Consider the following 20,892-nt stretch of genomic DNA (forward strand, 5'->3'; position numbering starts at 1 on the left):
CTGAACTGCCACATGGAATTTGCTGAACCAAGCTCTTGGTGATTGTTTCAGCCCGTATAAAGACTTCTTCAACTTGCACACTTTCTGTTCATTGCCTTGAGCCAGAAACCCAGGGGGTTGAATCATGTAAACTTCCTCTTCAAGGTCACCATTCAGGAAAGCATTCTTGATGTCAAGCTGATGTAAATCCAAGTCCAAATTAGCAGCAAGGGAGAAAAGGACTCTAATGGAGTTCATCTTGGCAACAGGAGCAAAAGTTTCAGCATAATCAACTCCATACACTTGAGTAAACCCCTTTGCCACTAAGCGAGCTTTGTACCTCTCCACTGTTCCATAAGCCCTATGTTTGACAGTGAACACCCATTTACATCCAACTGGAACCTTTCCCTTAGGAAGATCAACAAGATCCCATGTGCCATTCTTATGAAGGGCATTAATTTCTTCCTTCATGGCATTTGTCCATTCAGGAACTGAAAGAGCTTCTGCCACATTCTTAGGGATAGGAACATTGTCAATGGAAGTAAGAAAAGCACGGGATGAGGGTGAAATGTTCTCATAGGAAACAAAGTTGGAAATGTGATGTTTAGTGGTGCACAATCTAACACCCTTCCTGTGAGCAATAGGACGGTCAAGGTCATTAGCAGCAGAGGGATCATTTTCAATAGATTCAAGGACATCATTGGGAGCCAAAATACCTGAGTGAGTATGATCCTCCCCCGAGGAGTCTGGTGGCACTGGAGGTACAACTTCCGGATTTTCCACAGCTCTTGAATTTGGTTGGCCTTTGCGACGATGAGAAAAAACACGAAAAGGCGGAGGGTCAGGAAGAGAAGGGGAAGAAGGATTAGGAAGAGGAGACTGAGCCAATGGCGAAGAATTAGGAAGAGGAGGAAGCTGAACCAGTTTCTCCTCATGTCTACACTCCCCCTGAGGAGAAACAGGAAAGAAAGTCTCATCTTCAAAGAAAGAAACATCCATGGAGACATAGAATTTCCGAGAAACAGGATCAAAACAACGGTATCCCTTCTGAGTAAAGGAGTAACTAAGAAATATGCAAGGGATAGCACGAGAATCCAATTTCCCATAGGTGGGCGACAGATTTTGGACAAAACACCGACAACCAAAGACACGAAGAGGAATAGAAAGAAGGGGAGTCTTAGGAAAGAGAAGTTGATGTGGGGCTTTGTACTCTAACCAATGAGAGGGCATATGATTTATAAGGTAAGCGGAACAAAAAACAGCTTCAAGCCAAAAACGTTTGGGGACATTCATATGAAGTAGTAAACCCCGAGCCACTTCAAGGAGATGTCGGTTCTTCCGTTCGGCCACACCATTTTGTTGTGGCGTGTGGGCACAAGAGCTACGATGAAGAGAACCACATGAAGCAAAAAATTCAGTGAGGTCACTATGAAAAAATTCTTTGGCATTATCTGATTGAAAAATTTGAATTTCAGTCTGAAATTGAGTAAAGACCATCCGTTGGAAATTTTGAATGATTTTTGGTACTTCCTCCCTGGTTCGCATCGGGTATACCCAAGTATATCTAGAATAATCATTAATGAGGGTAATGAAATACTTGTAGCCACTCTCAGATGGTAAAGTAACAGGGCCCCATACATCAGAATGAACAATGTGAAAAGGAGATTCAGATTTACTATTTCGTTGAAGAAACTGAGTTCTACAATGTTTACTTAACTGACACGTTTGACAAGAAAAATCAGAAACAAACATTGACTTAAACAGTTCTGGGAATACAACTTTCAAAGACTGAAAAGACAAATGACCTAGACGACAATGCCATAAATAGACTCTCTTCTTGCAGGGCTGACTCATAGACTCTGTAACATGAAGACCAGCCTTATTCTCCAGCATGTAAAGTCCATCAACCATACATCCCCTACCAATCATCCTCTCTGAGGCCAGATCCTGAATCACACAATGAGAAGGGAAAAAGGTCACTGAGCAATTCAAGGAATTACTAACACTATTAACAGAGAACAAATTAATGGGAAATTTTGGAACATGAAGGACATCAAAAAGGGTAAGACCAAGAGGAAGTGATAGGGTTCCTTAACCAGCTATGGAAGTATATGATCCATCGGCTAGTCTCACCTTGTCTCTTCCAGAAAGAAGGTGATGGGTTTGAAAGTAAGAGGACGTACCAGTCATGTGTTTTGACGCTCCAGAATCAATGATCCATGGAGAGTCAGGGGTGTGAGAAGTAACATGGAAAGCTGTGGCAGGGTTACCTGACGTAGATGCAAATGAGGTTGAGGGAGGAGCATCCATCTGATGAAGTGCTCTACCATAGAGCTCTAAATGGTCACGGAAGGAATTGATAATATCCTCCCTCGGGTCATATCCAGTGAGATGTGTCTGAGTCACAGTAGAAGTGGAGGGCTGATTCTCCCGAGTAACCAAGTTGGCCATGTGATGTTTTTTTGTACCTTGCTGTCTGAGCCTCTTATTCACCTCTGAACCTTGCTTCTTAGTCAGATCTTGAGCCCATTTTGGTTTCCCATGAAGATCCCAATAGGTATTTTTGGTGTGTCGGGATTTCTGGCAATGAGTGCACCACAATTTATCCTTATCTTCTGTTTTTTTCTGGAGATCTCCTTTCCTAGAAGAAGATCCCACACTAGTAGAAGCACCCCCTTTTGCTACCAACACAACTGCATCCCCACCAGGACTGTTCATCAAATTTCTTTTGCTCTCTTCAGATTGTACAAGGGCATAGACTTCTTGAACTGATGGGAGAGCCTTAGAGCTGAGAATCTGAACTCTGATAGATTCATACATAGGATTTAGACCATGTAAGAAGGCAAACACCCTTTGTTGGGAGACAAGTTGCTTGTACATTTTTGCATCCTCATCACACTTCCAATCCACACTCTGGTAATGGTCCAACTCTTTCCAGACAGAGGTCAAGTCAAAGTATTATGTAGATAAAGACCTCTCCCCCTGTCTACAAGTGGATGATGCAGCCTGTAGTTGATAAATTTTGGCATAGTGTCGCAATTCTGAATAAGTAGATTTTGCTTGTTCCCAGATCTGATTTGCAGTTTCAGCCCACACGAAGTTTTTTCTTATTTGTGGTTGCATGGAGATCAAGAGCCACGACATAACCATACTGTTCTCCTGAGCCCATCTATCATATTCAGCATTCCCAGAGGGTGGTTCTTTGATTCTTCCATTTATATAGCCTATTTTCCCCCTTGCAGTGATGTATAATTTGATCCCTCTTGACCACTCTAGGTAATTTAAACCATCAAGAGGGACAACAGCCATAGGAAAGGATAGGTCACCCCCACCCATTCCATTCAACATTGAGGAAACTCCAGATGTGGCTGAATCTTCACTACTCATGATATCGGGATTAAAAAAAGAGGAACCAAATGAATACTGCTGTACAAGGCTTTTGCTGAAAACAGGTCCTTCTGACCTACGGTTTCATTGGGAGTAAAGGCTGAACCCTGTTGATGCAACACTGGAACAGGTCTGTACGACCTACAATCCTTTTAGGAAACTAAAAAAAAATACTGCTGTTGCAGTACATCACCAGGTCTGAATGACCTACAAATGAACCGAAGTCATATGACCTCCCAACAAAATGAAAAAGATGGTGGAGTTCACCACACAATCGGCAGGCCTGGTAGCCAAACAGTCACTGAGATTAACAGGGTAGCCGAACAATCAATCAATAAGATCAATACAACATCAGCTTCAGGGCATCAACAGTCCATCATAGGGTTGAAGGAATAAAAAAAACTCAGTTGAATAGAGCAGCTTGTTAAGGAATACAACCAATCAATAGTCCATCAATCGGCTGAACATTCAATCAATAACCAATCAATCAGTAGGGCAGTCGAATGGTAGATGACCAGTACCTCTTTTAACTTCAGAAGATAGCTTCTCTGTAAGCTAGAACTCCCTCTGCGAACCTCAAGAGATAGCCTCTCTACAGTCAAACAAACGGTGGATGCAACTTCTGGGCTGGAAGATGAAAGGTCTCTATGACTTCTGGGTCGAACTGAGTACACCAGATTAGCAGTTCGATGGAGCCAGCTCTGGAAGATGAAAGGTCTCTATGACTTCTGGGTCGAACTGAGTACTCCAGATTAGCAGTTCGATGGTGACAACTCTGGGAGATGAAGAGTCTCTATAACTTCTGGACTAGAAGATGATGAAGACCATCTGCTCGACATTGAACAACAGGTTTGCTTGATACCACCCTTCAGGCCTGGACGACTTGCTTTGATACCATGTTGAGCAAGAACTAGAGAAGAGAGGAGAGGAGAGGAGAATAGAGAGGGAGAGAAGAGAGGAGACTCGAGTGGACTGAGAGCCCTCCTTAACTCAGTGGGTGAGAGTTAGTATTATTATTTATACTGGCCCAGTCGTACAACATAAAGACGAGAAAATTACAACAGTACCCTTGCGGTACTAAACCTGAGAACATAAACAACTGTTAACAGGAACAACTTGATGTGATAAGGTTTTTGAAATTTGAATATGAACTTGTTAAGGCACAAATACTATGCAAATTTGCTCTTCCCTCTCTTGAGGAGGTGTTTGCCCGACTCCGAAGGATTTCTATTGAACCTTCACATTCTACCTTCTCTGACAGGTCTGTTTTTGTGGTGGCGAGAGGGTGAGGTTGTGGCAGTCGAGGTGGTGGAGGTGCTCGTGGATTTCTAGGGAATCGAGGTGGTTCTATGTTTAACTGTATTGGTGGACGAGGTGGAGGTTGAGATTAAAGGGGAGGTCGTGGTAGAGGACAGAGTAATGGTCCTAGGAGATGCACATATTGTGCATTAGAGGGACATACTGTTAACTTCTGTTATGACTTGCATGGCCCACCCAATACTTAGGCCAATCATGTTGCGACTAGTGGTGGTGGTGTAGTTAGTGAGAACCAACAAGCTGATTAGACACCTTCCACATCTACAAGTGCTTCTAGGAAGGAAATGGTGAACGTTCCATGTGATGAGCATGAGAAATTTCTTCAGACTCCCTCTTAGTAGAACATAACTACCCTTGATCACTCAAGTATGGTTTGCTTGGCATCCAAACCTTCACATTGGATTATTGATTCTGGAGCCTCTAATCATATGATTGGGACTCCATGTGTGTGTTTCTTCTCTTTCTCAGTTTTCACATCTCAAACGGTTATTGTAGCTAATGGTTCTACTTCTCTTATTTGTGGTGTTGGTAATGTTGACCTCACTTTTTTATCTTTATCCTCTATTTTATATGTACCCAAATTTCCATTTAACTTCATGTTTGTTAATAGATTCACTAAATCTCTTAATTATTCCATCACCTTTTACCCCTCTTCTTGTGTATTTCAGGATCTCACGACGATGATGAAGATTGGTGGAGGGCATGAAGCTGGTGGGTTGTATTACCTTGATGGTGGTGGTTCGAAAGTAGCACTTCAATATTCTTTCACTTCTCTCTAGTGGCATTATAGACTTGGTTATCTGTCTCTTAAGGCTCTAAAGTTGTTCCGTCATTAAGTCATATTTTTTCTTTGGATTGTGAGTTGTGTTAGTTTGGAAAATATCACAGAGTTTCCTTGAGTCCTAGGGTTGATAGTCATGTTTTGAGTTCATTTTCGTTAGTTCATTCAGGTGTTTAGGGTCCAAATAAAATTGTGTCATATAATGGCTACAAGTATTTTGTAATTTTTGTTGATGATTATTCAAGGTTAACATGGTTTATCTTATGAAAGACAAAAGTGAATTGTTGTCTATTTTCCAAAAATTCCATGTTGAAATTCTTATCCAATTTGGTGTTCATATTAAGATTCTTTATTCACATAATGTGAAAGAATATTGTTTAACACCATTTCAGCAATATTTATAACAACATGGTGTAATTCATCAAGCTTCTTGTCCTTGCACCCCGCAACAGAATATCATGGCTGAATGGGAGAGTCAACATTACTTGAAACCAAATGTCAAGTTGAGTACTGATGCACGTGAAGAGTTTGAATATCCTGAGAGGTACAAAGATTGGTGGGTAAGTTGGACTATTTGACTATTACTCGGCCAAATATATTATTTGCAGTGAGTGTGGTGAGTCAATTTATGCAACATCCTTGGGTTCCACATTGGGATGCAGTTCTAAGGATTGTCAAATACTTGAAGAGAGCTCCAGGCCATTGATTGTTATACAAGAATGGAGGAACTCTTGAGATAGAGGGGTACACAAATGCTAACTGGGCCAGATTTGTTTTCGATAAGAGATCCACTGCAGGATATTGTACCTTACTTGGGGGGAATTTGGTGACTTGGAAGAGCAAGAAACAAACTGTAGTAGTAAGAATCAGTGCTGAAGCTAAATATAGGGCCATGGCACATACTACGTGTGAACTATTATGAGAGAACAAAGCTCCAATCCGCATTTCTTCTAACCTAGTTTTTTATGAGAGAACAAAGCATATAGAAGTTGATTGCCACTTTGTGAGAGAAAAGGTGATCAATGGAGTGATAAATATGACACATGTGAGTTTAGGTAACCGGTGGGCAGATGTGTTTATAAAAGGGTCGAGTTAGGGGAGAGTGGTTACATATGTAACAAACTGGGATTATATGATATATACTCACCAACTTGAGGGGGAGTGTTAGAGTCGGTAGCATAAGGGGAGTTTAGTTTTTTGTGATTTAACTAAAGGTGAGTTGCTTGTTTTATTTGTGTTTAAGTTGTGTGTCCCATACTTCATGAGGGGCATTATTGCCTTTTTTATTCTAATGCACAAACTATAAATAAAAGGTGGGTCGACTGAGAGAGTGTGATCTTTTTCTTTCTAGCTGAACCCTTTTTTTTATCTCATCTCTTCTCTCTTTCCTCCTTACTTCAGACCTAGTACTGAACCAGTGTTAATCGAACATTAACAATTACCATCCCACTAGTGACATCGACACTTCCAGGTAGAACACTAGTGGTAATTTGAATATCTTTGGGAGGTTCCATAATTTACAACTTTTGGTTACACCAAGCCCTACTTCAAGAACACTCTTACCACTTTCAAGGCACCCTAGTCACAACTAGACCAAAAATAATCCCAACAATTAGGTGCAATCATGGTTTAGCAGTAAAAAGGGCAAAAAAAAAAGGAATTGGTTGCAAAATAGATGGGAAGAATAAATCCCCAATAATTTCCTAGGGCTCAGAAAAACATGAGACCACTCCTCTTCTTTAGAGAAATTAGAGCTGACCTGAATGACATATCTCAAATATTCAAACATCTGCCAAACAAGTAGGAAAACCCATTTTTGAATTTTTCTGTAATTTCAGTCCAAAAAATACAGAGAAATATCTAAAAACCTTCAAACACCCACAATATGCATATCAAGATTTTTCTAAAAGAAGGCACATCAAATCCTACCAAAACAAAGTTCAGTTGTCGCTGGTTGTATGAATGACTGTTAGACAGTGTATGCCCTTAGCTCCAATCAGAATGATGTACATTATGACATTTAATGTAAATGAATAAAGTACATATTTGATTCATGTTATTATGGTGTGTTTCTGTGTAATACCCTTAAATTGGACACGTATGAGACTCGTGTTAGTTTAGAAGCTTCACAAACGTTGGATAGATCTGGGGAGATTTATCCTGCCAAGGCTGACACTGATGTGCTGCCAAGTTGGTTGGGGTGGCTTGTCTCAGCTGCCAGGGTGAGACCTGAGGTACATGTAGTATGGGTTTTCTTGAAACCCTGAACTGGACTAGAATTCCAGTATTGCCTTAGACCTTGGAGATAGATGGGCAAAATTGGAATGTTACATCGGATCCCTAGACTCGATTATGATACTGCACTACGTGTCGGATTGGGCTGTCTTTGATATGCCAATTAGTGAGATCCTTAAAGGGAGTCAAAACCTGGGTATGTTGGGACAGTTCAAGAATTCATCTGAGTGGGTAATCATAGTGACAGGATCAGCCCCTTTGTCGGACAAAGTGAATGATCGGGGATGCACTCTCTCTGATGGAAACCAAACTGCCGGCAGTTGATTTCAACCGTTGAAATTTGTTTTGCAAAATATATTTATATAGAGATATACATATATATTATGGTTTCAAAATGTTTGCAAAAGGTTTTAATTCCCAGGATCCATGTGAGTAGAGAGTGCAGCACTGTACCTTGCAGCCGAGGGAGAGGTCCTCTCTTGTCGGACAGTGTTTGATCATTATGGGCTGAGAGGTTAAGTGTAAAACCATTGAGGGTAATACCTGATGGGCTAATCTTGCATCTGCCCACAGTCCTTGGGTTTTTATAAGGTGGCTTGACCCAATGACCATTTAGTGTAAATGTTGGGCCCATTAAGAGCCCATGGTGATGGACTTAGGGGTTCACTGTCTCCTATAGTGAATTCGACCAGGCCTTATAACAGAGGCCAGGCTGAACCCACGTGACTGATGTGTAGATCAATGTTTGGGTCTCACGCTACACAAGGATATCCAACTGGGCAGCAAATAGGATGGTAAGTGAGCAAATGGACTTAATGGGCCTAAAGCCCAAATCGGACTAGTATAATGTGATTAATTAAAAGATGGCGATTTTGGGATTCAGATCAGCAGATAGGATAAGGGATTATCCCTATCCACTCAAAGAGTCTAGATCCAAATAAAGATTTGGATAAGGAAACTCCTAATTAGATTAGGAGGGCTGATCTTTATCTGCAGATAAGATAAGGGATTATCCTTATCTCTTAAAGAGAGTCCAGATCCAAATACAAGATTTGGATTAGGAAACTCCTAATGGGATTAGGAGAACCTCTCTTTAAAGGCTATAAATAGAGCAGCAAGGGGCAAACCAAAAACACACAGAAAAGAAGAGAGATCTTCTGATTCGCAGATCACAAGAAAGAATTCTTGCAGTTCGACTACTTCAGATTTCTACCCTTTCCTACTCTTGCCACCTCTGCTAGTTCGATCTCCACCTGTAGGAGCGATCAAGAAGAGTTCTTGATATTATCTTTTGGGAGAAAAGATAATCAGAAGTCGTGCTCACCTGCCCTCCGTCGAGTTCTTGCTGAAGAATTCGGTTCTTGCTGAAGAACCATCCTGCTTATTCTGATCCACCCTACGCTGTGTCATCTTCAGTGGGAGCAGTCTTTGGTTTTCTCCTTGGGCGTGAACACCCTTGTTGGGGGTTACTACTACTCCATATCCGGTATATCCCTCTCCTACCTTTTGGTTTCAGATCTGGTTCGGTTTGGGTTCAAAATGATCATTGAAAATGCAATTTTCTAAAATAGGGAATGTGATTCCCACATGGGAGAGAGAGAAATTTTTGAAATTTCGCCCAACCTACCTGCAGGGTTCGGCCATCCATATGATGGATCTCTCATCCCTTCATTGATGTCATTTGGTAGTGTGTGACATCAGTAGGCTACCAAGACAATGAAGCTCCTCAGCAGAAAACCTTTGGACATCCTTGCTTTGATACCAAGTTGTAAAACGCAGGCTAGAAGGAGGAAGAAGATGAAGAAGAAAAGAAGAGGAAGAAGAAGAATAAGAGAAAGAACCATTCATATAAGTGGTGTGTGTTACTGTTCACTCACACAAAGAAGAATTTAGATTAGGTGACCAAGTTTCATATATGCCCTTAGTTATAGGTGCCCATATACAAATAAGCCCTTACCAACAAAACATATTCTCAACAGAACCATTAATCTGCATTGGTGTTTTCATTGATTTAGCATAATCTGGTAATTTTGATTCACTGTGGCAATTGACATTTATGGGGCTTGGGATAGAGATATTGGGGTTGGATTTGGTATGTAATGCAATCTACTTTAGAAGAGTTTTATCCAAGTTGATTGTTAAAAGCTTTTATAAAATTCTGGTGTTGTAATTCATTCTGGTTCTCAATGACAATAACAGGTTTTTGAATTTGAATGGGGAGGGATTTCGACAGGAGCTGTTGGGATTGTAGCTTCATTGTATATACGTTTAGCATCATACGGAGATGGAGAAATTATCTCAAGGTGTATGTCTTGTACCCTGGAAAGTCGATTTTTGGTTGTGTTTGAGTTTCATCAAAAGTTTATGTTGGGGAAAATTTTAATTAAAAAATTAAATTTCTTAACACTTGAAACAGTTAATTGGCAGGATTCCTTCCTGTTCTAGGCTTCTAGCTGGGATTGTGTTTTTTTTTGGTTTTATCACTTGTAAATATTAATTTCATATGTCCTCAAAAGGTGGATTAGTGGACTATAGTTTGCTCCTTGAGCACCATAAGTGTTTGAGAGGCATTGTAGATGCATCCGTCCTCTGACATGTTTAAGTTTGCATTGCAAGAATTTTGTTCAGGTGGTATTTGGTACTTCCATATACTAATTCAACCAAATTGTTTCTAACTAAAACTTGTGTTGGACAGAAAATTTGTGATGTTCTATGATCTGGTGTTGATTTGATTGCCAAGTGGCACAAAATGTTAGATTGTGGTTACAAGTCACAGTTTATGGATGGCCAGAAAGAGAAGTTTGTAAGGTAAAAAATGTATGGGTATCTTCTATCATTAGATTTTTCTTTTTTTTTTTAATGTGGATATGAAAAGTCTTTTTTTTTTTAGCATTTTGGACAATACTTTATTTTTTGTCAAGCACTATCTTTTTGTTTGACAGGCCCTTTTAGCAATTTTGTGTCATTGGGAATTACTTTACATACCTCTGTTGTCAGGAATGAGAAAAAGGTTAGCTTATAAACAAGTAGAGTATAGAAAGTTGGAAACTAGAATAACCCCATGGCAAGAATAAGTGACCAGGATATCCAATCCACAACTTCTATAAAACATCAAAAAATGGTACAAGGATTATAGAATCCATGGTACATTGTTTCTATTTTGGCCTTTCTATTTGAAGATTATTTCCTAAAGCATTTATGAATGTTGGCATTCATTGGAATGACATGTTTATCCTAGATGATAAAGTATGTGCCTCTTTAATAAGGTGTGATAATTTCCTGGGAGCTCTTTCTTGAGAAAGCTTAAGACCCCAAGGTTCTTGCTATCTCAAAAATAGTACTAGTTTCAATTGCTTGTGAAGAAACCTCAAAATTTTGGAAACTGGGGTTCTTGATGGAGTATGGGGGTGAAGTTTTTGTAGAATGAAATATTCCTTTTCCATTTACAAGATCTGTTTTCTATGGCAAAAAAGCGAATACTTGTAGGAAAACTAGCTCAGCATTTGAGTCTTCTTGAAGCATGTTTGGTAGGAAGATTCGTGGGCACTGATTCTGATGCAGAGGAGGTGAGAAGATGAATGGTAAAGGAATAGAATGTGGATGATTGTTGTTTTTTTGATAGAACTTTGATGGGAGTAGACAGTGTGACCCAGGGACCCTTTGGAATAGGAGAGGTGTTGAGAGATAAGGACTGTAACATATTATCTCTTTTCTTTGGTCCAGTAGGTTTGGGAGACTCTAATGGGGCTGAACTCTTAGCAGTTCTACAAGGTATTCAATTTGCACATCAACTTGGAGTGGAGAATTTAATAATTGAAGGAGACTGTTAAGTTGTTGTGGGTTGGCTGATTGATTCGGATTCAGGGGTTTGGTGCTACAGGGACCTCTTAAAGAAAGCCAAGTGGGTAACAAGAAACATGAGCATTATTTTACCTCATGCCTCTCCTTGGGATGCCTGTAATAGTTTTCTCATCTTGTTAATAAAATCACCATTCAATTATAAGAAAAAAGAAAGAATAATACCATTAGATAAAATGGACTTTTTGAATGCAAAGTATAATGTAGAAAGAATGTTAGAGAGGGAGATACAAATAAGCAAATCCTTGTTTTTCTTTTTATTGGGGAGGAGGAGCTTTTGCTAGGAGGCTTTTGAAGAGACAGAAGGCAGGAGAAATTGTAGAAGAAGGTTTAATTAGATTAAAAATTGAGGGTGTATAAGATTTACAGGAATCAAAGCATTGGCTAGTTGGGGAGAAGGGGGTAAAAAATAGGGAGCTATCTAAACTGATAAGATCGGGTGGTGAAGAAATAAATAAAGGGAATTTATATATAACAGGGCTTTGTTTGCCGAACAATGAGGTTTTTGTCATGGAATGTGAGGGAGTTAGTGATGCTTGAAGAAGAATGCATGTTAAGATTTAGTAAGAACCAACAAGATAAAATTCTTATTACCACAAGAGACCAATCTACAGGATTTTGACGTGAAGCTGAGAGTTGAAATTTGGGGATCTGATGCTGGTGAATGGGTGGAGGTATAAGTTGAAGGTCTAGCTGGTAGAATGGTGATAGTGTGGGATTGAAGGCTAAATTCTGAAGTGGGGGGAAGAGGTATATTTTCTATTTTTTCATATGCATGTCTTAAGACTGTGGAAGGAATGGTTGGTCTCAAACAAATATGGACATACTGAAGATGGGGAAAGGGAAGAGTTAGAAGGAGCACATCAACAGTGGGATCTTCCTTGATGTTCAGTGTGGATTTTAACTTGGCCAGATGATTGAATGATATGAAGGGGGGGGGGGAGGGAGAACTAAGTTAGGGGCAATCACTTTCAGCTCAGCCTGACCTGCACATATAAACACACACGTGTATGTGTTATTACGTGTTATGTTTTATGTTTTATACATAAATATTATAATATGACACCTACAGTACATATTATATAGAATATTTTACATTATATGATGTATGACACAACTTCTATATTATATGCCATTTAATATAAAATATTATATATATTTAATACTTTAAGTATAAAGACATAGTCCTGGAACCTGGTCCATGTTCACCCCTAAACAAAGTTATGGCAAGAATACAAAAGTTTCGTGTTTTTATAAGAAGAAATGCATTACTAGATCCTATATCAGGTGACAAATTCATTTTGTCAAATGGTCAAGATCCTCTTATCCTTAGAAGGCTGGATAGACTTTTATTCTCTACTTGTTGGGAGATCTAACATGATGGTTTGATTCAACAAATTCTAACCAACCGTTTATAAGGCCATAATCTGATCTTATTAACTGTGTTTTCTTTAATCCGTGATGACCCTTTATCCCTGTTGCTTTTTGTATTGGTGGTTGTGAAGTGCTAAATGTCTTATTGAACAAAGGAATGGAGTTGGGAATAATAGAGGCTTTTAGGTGGGATATATGTGGATGACACACATTTTTTCTTGATGTGTTGGTGGATTAAGTCTTGAATCTAATAGCCATCCTAGAGAGTTTTGAGATGCTATTAAGCTTGAAAGTGAATCTTTCAATGAGTGTTATATTTAGAGTTAGTGAAACAGCAGTGGGACAGCTAGAATAATGTGCACCTGCATTGGGTTGCCAAATTGGAGAGTTCCCTTTTACTTACTTGGGTATGTGTTGTGAGACATAATATGTTAATGGGCTTAAATTTGTTTTGGTTAGTAGTGGACGGGGCTTATATATTATGTATTTCTTTGTTTTTTCTCAGCCCACCTAGTAAGGGGATTCTATGCAATTTTCTTCTCCTTTAAATCTTAATATAAATTTTTCTGGGTAGAGCAGAAGAGAAATCTTCCACCCCATTCTCAAAACACTTTGACGCTTCCATTCTCTCTTCTTCATTCTTCCTTAACAAACTACATGGTATCAGAGCTCTAGAAGTTTTCTCTTCAAGAATTGGAGCTTCTTCTCTTGTTTTCTTGCTGTTCTTGTCATCTTGTCCAACCCAGGGGAGCTGAAGTTCTAGATTGTTTGTGGGCTCCTAGAGCACCTGTTCTTCCTCTAGGGTCTTTCCTTGGAAGAGAAAACAAGGAAACCCTAAGAAATATTGTTTATGCCCTATTAGGGTAAGAAAAGGAGCAGTCACAGACCGCTAGTGAGATTTGAGTTCCGGTCAAGGATTTTGCAGCAAAGGGGAAATAGCTAAAAGTTTGTTACACCAAGAAGTGTAATCATTCTTGAGATTTCTACTTCAGAAAATTATTAGTGTGCAACATTTTCCTCTTTTTGAAATTTTAGGAACTGTTTTTCCTTGGGCTGTTCCTAGTTTTGGGTCTTCCATTCTCCCTTGCTGTATTTGTTTCTTTATTCCTTGCTCTTGTGTTGTTGGGTCTGACATTTAGTACCTGCTGTCAAGAATATCTACAACCGGTGAGGTTTCATCAAAGGAAAACAAATCAGGAGAGATTCTTCCCATTTTTTTTTTTGATCAATAACAGAAACTTTTATTAATAAAGGAGAAGGAAGAAGATACAACAGGAGGGGAGGTAAAAACTCTTACCCCACCCTAAAAGAAAAACATCATATTCAACACAGCCCAAAAGAAACTAGCTCTTCCCACCCCTCGTTTAGCTAAACAGTCTGCGAAAGAATTGGCACTCCTCTTTGACCATTGAAGCTGAATTTGCATGTCTTGAGTAAGCTGGTAGATTTTCTTTTCTTCATTCGAGAATTTCCACATACTAGCATCTTCCTTTTGCAGCCAGTTAATAGTCAATTTAGAGTCTCCCTCCACCAGCAATTTCCTAATATTCATCTGTTTGGCTCTTTTTATTCCTTCTAATACTGCTGAAATTTCAACTCTCAAAGAATCCCCCCAACCTATAGGTCCTGAAAACATGGCCAAAACTCGACCACCTTCGTCCCTAAACACTCCACCTATACCTGAAGGGCCTGGATTTCCTTCGCTACTGCCATGAAAGTTCAATTTAGTGAACCCCAATGTTGGAGGAGACCAAGCTGGAGCCGGGGAATTAATCAACCGAGCGGACCAGGCAACTTCTTTCCAATTTCTAATGATATCTCCTGCTGAGAATCCTTCAAATAGCTTCATAGACTTGACCCAGTGAATCACCCTAACATAGATTAAGTCAATGGTGGCTTATTTGTTCTTTTCTTTATCATGGAAAGTACGTTGGTTCCTTTCCTCCCAAACTGTCCAGCATACAGCTGCTCTTACCTCTCTTTTTGACATCTCTACCTTTCAAATTACCAACATTAAGTTGGATGAATTCAACTATGCTGAATGGGCTATTTCGGCTAAGCTTGCTATTATTATTAGAGGAATGCAAGGACACATTAATGGACAGACCACTGAGCAAAGGTTCATCAACTAGAGTATAAATCTTGGTGTAAGGAGAATTCCATTGTGATGTCTTGGCTTCTCCAATCTATGACACCCAAGATTGCAAGAACATACAACATTACAGCACAGCGTATAAAATATGGACATGCTTCAAAAAACCTATGGACAGAAAGAATTTTGCTTGGGTGTATAGGTTGAACCAGGACATTGAAGCTATGAACCAAGGAACCTCACTATGGCCACCTACTTTGCAGCTTTGGAGGGTCTTTGGGAGGAACTTGGTCATCATCTGATTTTAGACTGGGAGAGCACCAAAGATAAAGAAAATCATGATTAACAGATTGAGAAAGGCTGGATATTTATGTTTCTTGCAGGGCTAAATCCCTCTTTTGAGAGCATTCGTTCCCAAATCTTAGGGAGGGATGAGCTACCTAATCTGCAGCATGTTTCTATTTAATCAGAAATGAAGAACTGAGAAGAAGTCATTTTCAGCCTACTGAACAATCAGCACTGGTTTCAGGCATTGGTAAAGGAAATACAAATGGTGACAAAAGAAACTTGAAGTGTACTCGTGGAAGAGAAAAACATACCAAAGACACATGTTGGATTCTGTACTCCCATCTCAAACCAACTATGTTATAGAAAGACGGAAACCATATAAAACCCTAGTGGTGGTGGTCATGTGGCTATATCAAATGTGGCTGATAGTGGAAAGAAGAATGCTCCTTCATGTACTTCTACTCATCAGTGATAGACCACTACTCCCAACCCTAACTTTCCTGACTTTATTGCTGAGGAGGTAGAAATTCTTAACCGAGCTATGGCTTGGCTGAAACAATCCTCATTTGCTTCCTCTTCATTTACTAAGTCAGGTATAGCTCTGCCTTTAACGTCACTCAACCTCCTCCACCATACTCATGGGTTATCGACTCTGGCACCTCTGAGCACATGACCAGTATGTCTTCATTGTTTTCTTGTATCACCTTACTCCTAGTCAGGATAAGGTTAAGATTTCTGATGACTCTTTCCACTATTTCTAGGAAGGGAGACATCACTCTTAGGGAAGGAACTTACCCTGAAATCTGTGTTACATGTTCCTAGTTTTACTACAACTTTGTTGATGAGACAAACAATTGAGAGTGGTTGTGGAGCTGGGGGTCTCTACTACCTGAATGAAGATATTGGTGTTTCTCTACAGGCATCTAGTGAGGATGGTTGCAAATAGTCAAGAGCTTATCTCTAGAGTTTTTTTTTTTTTTTTTTGTGGCATGCTAGAGCTAGACTTGGCCTTTTGTCTTTTCCATCATTGAAAACTTTGTTTCCTGAATTGTTTAATAAAGTCTCATTACCGAATCTTTTGTATGAGATATGTTAGATGTCAAAACATTGTAAGAGCACTTATCTGAAGTCTATTAATGAAACTTTTGCTCTTTTTGATTTAGTCCATTTTGATGTGTGGGATCCTTCACCCGTTGTCTTTGTGGATGGTCATTGCTATTTTATTAGTTTCATTGATCACTTTTGCCAATGCATGTGGATTTATCTGATGTAAGAACGAAATGATGTCTAAAGGACTACTACTTTATTTTGTAAGGTAGTGGAGACACAATTTGGCAAAAAGGTTAAGCAATTTCTCTCAGACAATGCAACTGACTACTTCGAGGGTACCTTAAACATCTTCCTTAAAGATGGAATCATACATCAATCATCTTGCACTTACACCCCACAACAGGATGTGGTTGTTGAGAGAAAGAATTGCTATTTACTTGAGACTGCTCATGCCTTGTTGGATCTTCCTGGGTAGTGTAAATACCTGTGACATATGCTTCAGAAAAGAAGGCCAGTTAAATGCCTTTCACCTCACATGTGCTTCCTTTGCCTTGCAAATTGTGAATCCTTATCTCATTTGCTGCTTTCTTGCTCTTTTGTACTTGGAATTTGGGAATTGTGTTGTTCTCTTTTTGGTGGTAGGTGGACCTCTCCACAGGATGTAGTAAGTCTTTTCTGCCCATGTTTCCTGATACAACCAAGAAAGAGAGGAAGAATTATGTGGAAAGCAATTTAGGATGCAATAGTGTGGATTGTTTGAGAGGAAAGGAATGGAAGGATATTTAATGAGAAAAGTAGATTGAAAGAGGAAAGTTGTGAAGTTATAAAAATTAGAGCGGCACATTGGATGAAGACACTTGATATATTCAAAGATTTTTCAGTGAATGACATCATAAGGACACATGGACATGGACTGAAGTGGCATTCTCTTCTAAAGGAAAGGTAAAGATTAGTTATGGAGTGGATACCCCTGTTCTTCTGCATTAGTGTGACAGGCAGAGGGATCCTTCTCTACCATTTCTAGTCAACGATCTCTCTTCTTCATGGTCTTTCCCTACTAATGTTTTGCATGTTCCTAAACTTCTTATAAATTTATTCCTTATTAGCAGCATTACTCAATCTTTTGAACTATTGTGTGACCTTCTTCCCTCATTCTTGTTTTTTAGGATTTGACCTCCAAGAGGATGATTGGTTGAGGAACCATGGTTAATGGACTTTATATATTTTGGAGAATAAAGCTAGACTTATGGCATCTGAGTCAAGTAACATATTGAGTTAGACAAATAAGAGCCAAATTTACCTTTGGCATAGTTGTCTTGGTCACATTTCTTTTGAGTCTTTGAAGTGTTTACTTCTGAATTTGTTTAAGTCTATTTTGGTGTCTAGTTTGCAATGTGAAAATTGTCAATTGAGTAAACATTGTAGATCAATTTTTCTTTCAAGTAATAAAAGGTCCAATTTTCCTTTCAAATTGTTTATTATGATGTTTGGGGCCTTACTACTTTGCCTTCTACATGTGGTTACAAATACTTTATTACTTTGATAGATGATTATTCTTGATATGCATGGGTTTATCCAATGCATTCTAGGGAATAGGTTCCAAAGCTTGTGCAAGATTTCTAGCTTATGGTATTTACTTAGTTCAATGTAGAGATCCATATATTCTAGTTGGACAACCCAAAAGAGGACTTCCATGGGGATCTAAATAAATTCATTGCTTCGCATTGCCTTCACTGTAGTTGATGTGCAAAAACTCAACAAAATGGTGTAGTGGAAAGGAAGAATCTCCATCTCTTGGAAGTTGTTGGAGGTATGCTCCTTCATACAAATGTTCCCAAAAAATTTTGGATGGATGTTGTATTTGTTGCTACATATGTGATTAATTGGATGCCCCCCACCCCAGAATACTTCAATATAAGGCCCCTCATCAACTATTGTATCTTCAGTCACCCTCTTTTCGCTTCCTATGCATGTCTTTGGGTGTCACAATTTTGCTCATTATCTCTTGCCTAGTTAGGGTAAGTTGGACCCTAAGTCTATACCTTGTATTTTCCTTGGTTAGTTGTCATCTTAAATGGCTTGTAAGTGTTTTGACCTAGTATCCCATTGGTATTTTGTGTCCATGGATGTTTCCTTCTTTGACCATGAATAATTCTTGCTTTTCCTCAAGGGGAGAACAAGTGGTGGAGGAGAAATAGGTTCCGTTGATCCACCTTCCTTCCCTCCTAGATCCTACACCTCTGGCTCCTTTTTGTGTCTTTCTACGGTTTCAAAAGATGTGGAACAACCTAAGACTGTGTGATCAATGCCATCAGACTCTCTGGAGGAAAATCTGTCTTCCTAATTAGGTACTTTCATTCCCCTTGATGTTCTTGAACCTATTGCTATTGATGACCTTGGTAATGACCTTGGCATTCCTATTGTCTATAGAAAGGGTGTCAGGTCATGTACCACTAAGCATCCTATTTCCCATTTTTCGTCCTATATCCTAGTTTCATCATCTTTCCGTGCATGCTTGTGTAAAATATGCAAAATTATGGAATAATATTGCATGGAAAGATTGTAAAAATTATAGGCATGGTGGAAGCATTGTAAAATGTACAAAATTATAGAATAATATTTTATGAAATGATAAAAGAAGCACAAACAAACCTTTTAAAATTATCACATTCCAAATCATTAAACAAAGCTAAGGAACTAAGGTTATAGACAAACGAATAGGTTGTGGAGCTGTCTTGTAAAGTGTAAACCTTATGATTCAAAACTACATGATAGAATTAGTTAAAGAAAAATCTGAATTCATAGGAAATGCAAATGGTTCTTATATACCAAGCAAATAATCTATTACACAAACAAAAACTAATATTTAACTTCATGTTTGAAATGAATATTGAGCTGGCTCAAAGTGGTTATCAAGTTAGGTAGTTAGGCGGACAATAATATTGCTACTTAACATATCTACTAAATTATCACCAACTTGTGTTATAAATTTTATTGTCAAATTTCAATAAAATTTTGTGTTGCTACACATGGAAATTGAAATATGTTGTGGAAACTATCTCTTGTACTATACATAATACTGGTAGTGTTCACCAGAGAATATGTTGATAATTTCGCGTCACTACCCTGGAAATGGAAATATGTCATGAAAATATTAGGAAATTTAGGAACATTTTAAACCATGGGCTGGATGCCTTTGTTTGGTGCCTATAATTTGTCAAAGATAACCCATGTGAAAAGGAATAAAGAAAATTGAAGAGAAGAGAAGGGAAGGGAAGAGAAAAAGACAACAGAATGTGAGATTTTTTTAATCTAGTTCGTACAGAGGGAAGACCCCTCTGTTCCCTTTTATATTATTAAAATATAAATATTATAGAGAGGTCCTTGAGAACAGAAAAAATACAAAAAGACCGCCTGCGCCTGAAAACATAATAAAAAGCACCTTACACCATTCCCGCTGAGTTGTAGATATCATACATACCCAACTTGTCACATAGCTCTTCATGGCGCTGGGGAGTCAAACCCTTTGTAAACACATCAACCACTTGTTCCCTAGACTCAACGAATGGTATGCAAATTTCACCCCTTTCAACTCTTTCACGGATGAAGTTCTTGTCGATCTCAATATGTTTGGTTCTCTCATGTAGAACTGGATTGTGAGCAATGCTGATTGTAGCCTTGTTATTATAGTATAGTGACATAGGATTTGAATCCCACACGCCCAGCTCAGTGAGCAGATTTTTCAACCATAATAGTTCAGCAACTCCTTGAGACATAGCCCTATACTCTGCTTCTGCACTTAACTTTGCAGCCATAGACTGTTTCTTACTCCTCCAAGAGACCAAATTTCCTCCTAGAAAGGTGCAGTAACCAACAGTGGACCATCTATCATAAACAGAATCAGCCCTATTAGCATCAATATTACCTTCCACCTTGTTATGACCTTGTTTAGTGAAGAGAAGATCCCTACCAGGGTGTCTTTTTAAGTAGGACAGAACTGTCTTGGCAGCCTTAAAGTGGGAAGGTCTTGATGAGTGCATAAATCGATTCAAAACACGCATAGAAAATGGAACATCAGGTCTAGTCATGGAATGACAGAAGTCTCCCAGTAAGTCTCTAATACTGATGAGCATCAGAGATTGCTTCATCTTCATATTTTCCAATTTTATTGCTTGGATCCATAGGGGTCTCGGCTGGTTTACATCCCATCTTTCCTGTGTCCTTCAATAGGTCAAGGATATGCTCTTTCTTGAGAATGTGTAATTTAATATAGGCAGAAGCATCATCATCATCATCATTTTTCTAGTCAATGGTCCTATCGTGGTCCAACTCGTTCCACATAGATGTGAGAGAAGAATAGTAGGCTATAAGAGATTTGTCCCCTTGCTTATAGGTTGATGATTCAATTTGTAATTGATAGATTCTTGCAAAATGCCTTTGTTCGGAATAAGTTGATTTTGATTGGTCCCAAATCGAAGCCGTTTCAGCCCATATGAAGTTTTTTTCTAAGTGAAGGTTGAATGGAAGAAAC

At 39.0% G+C, this 20,892-nt stretch overlaps 1 protein-coding gene across 34 annotated transcripts in view; it reads left to right on the top strand.

Annotated features, from left to right (window-relative positions):
- Positions 1–20,892, top strand: part of LOC104610268 (putative cyclic nucleotide-gated ion channel 5) — a 132,663-nt gene that overhangs the window by 14,220 nt on the left and 97,551 nt on the right. For 12 of the 34 annotated variants that reach the window (XM_088890605.1, XM_088890724.1, XM_088890726.1 and 9 more), the window contains exons 3-4: positions 5,352–5,394; positions 9,899–10,002. The exons of 2 other annotated variants lie outside the window; for them this stretch is intronic. In XM_088890605.1, coding sequence (XP_088746731.1) covers positions 5,386–5,394; positions 9,899–10,002 — 113 coding nt within the window. In that variant the 5' untranslated portion in view covers positions 5,352–5,385. Of the gene's footprint in view, positions 1–5,351; positions 5,395–9,898; positions 10,005–10,394; positions 10,517–16,626; positions 17,304–18,100; positions 18,172–20,892 lie in introns of those variants that run through there. 20 more of the 34 variants (XM_088890628.1, XM_088890663.1, XM_088890693.1 and 17 more) reach the window with 12 other exon arrangements.

This window comes from Nelumbo nucifera, chromosome 1 (genome assembly GCF_055504915.1).
Source record: "Nelumbo nucifera cultivar China Antique chromosome 1, China Antique-T2T, whole genome shotgun sequence".
NCBI classification, from domain to species: Eukaryota; Viridiplantae; Streptophyta; class Magnoliopsida; order Proteales; family Nelumbonaceae; genus Nelumbo; species Nelumbo nucifera.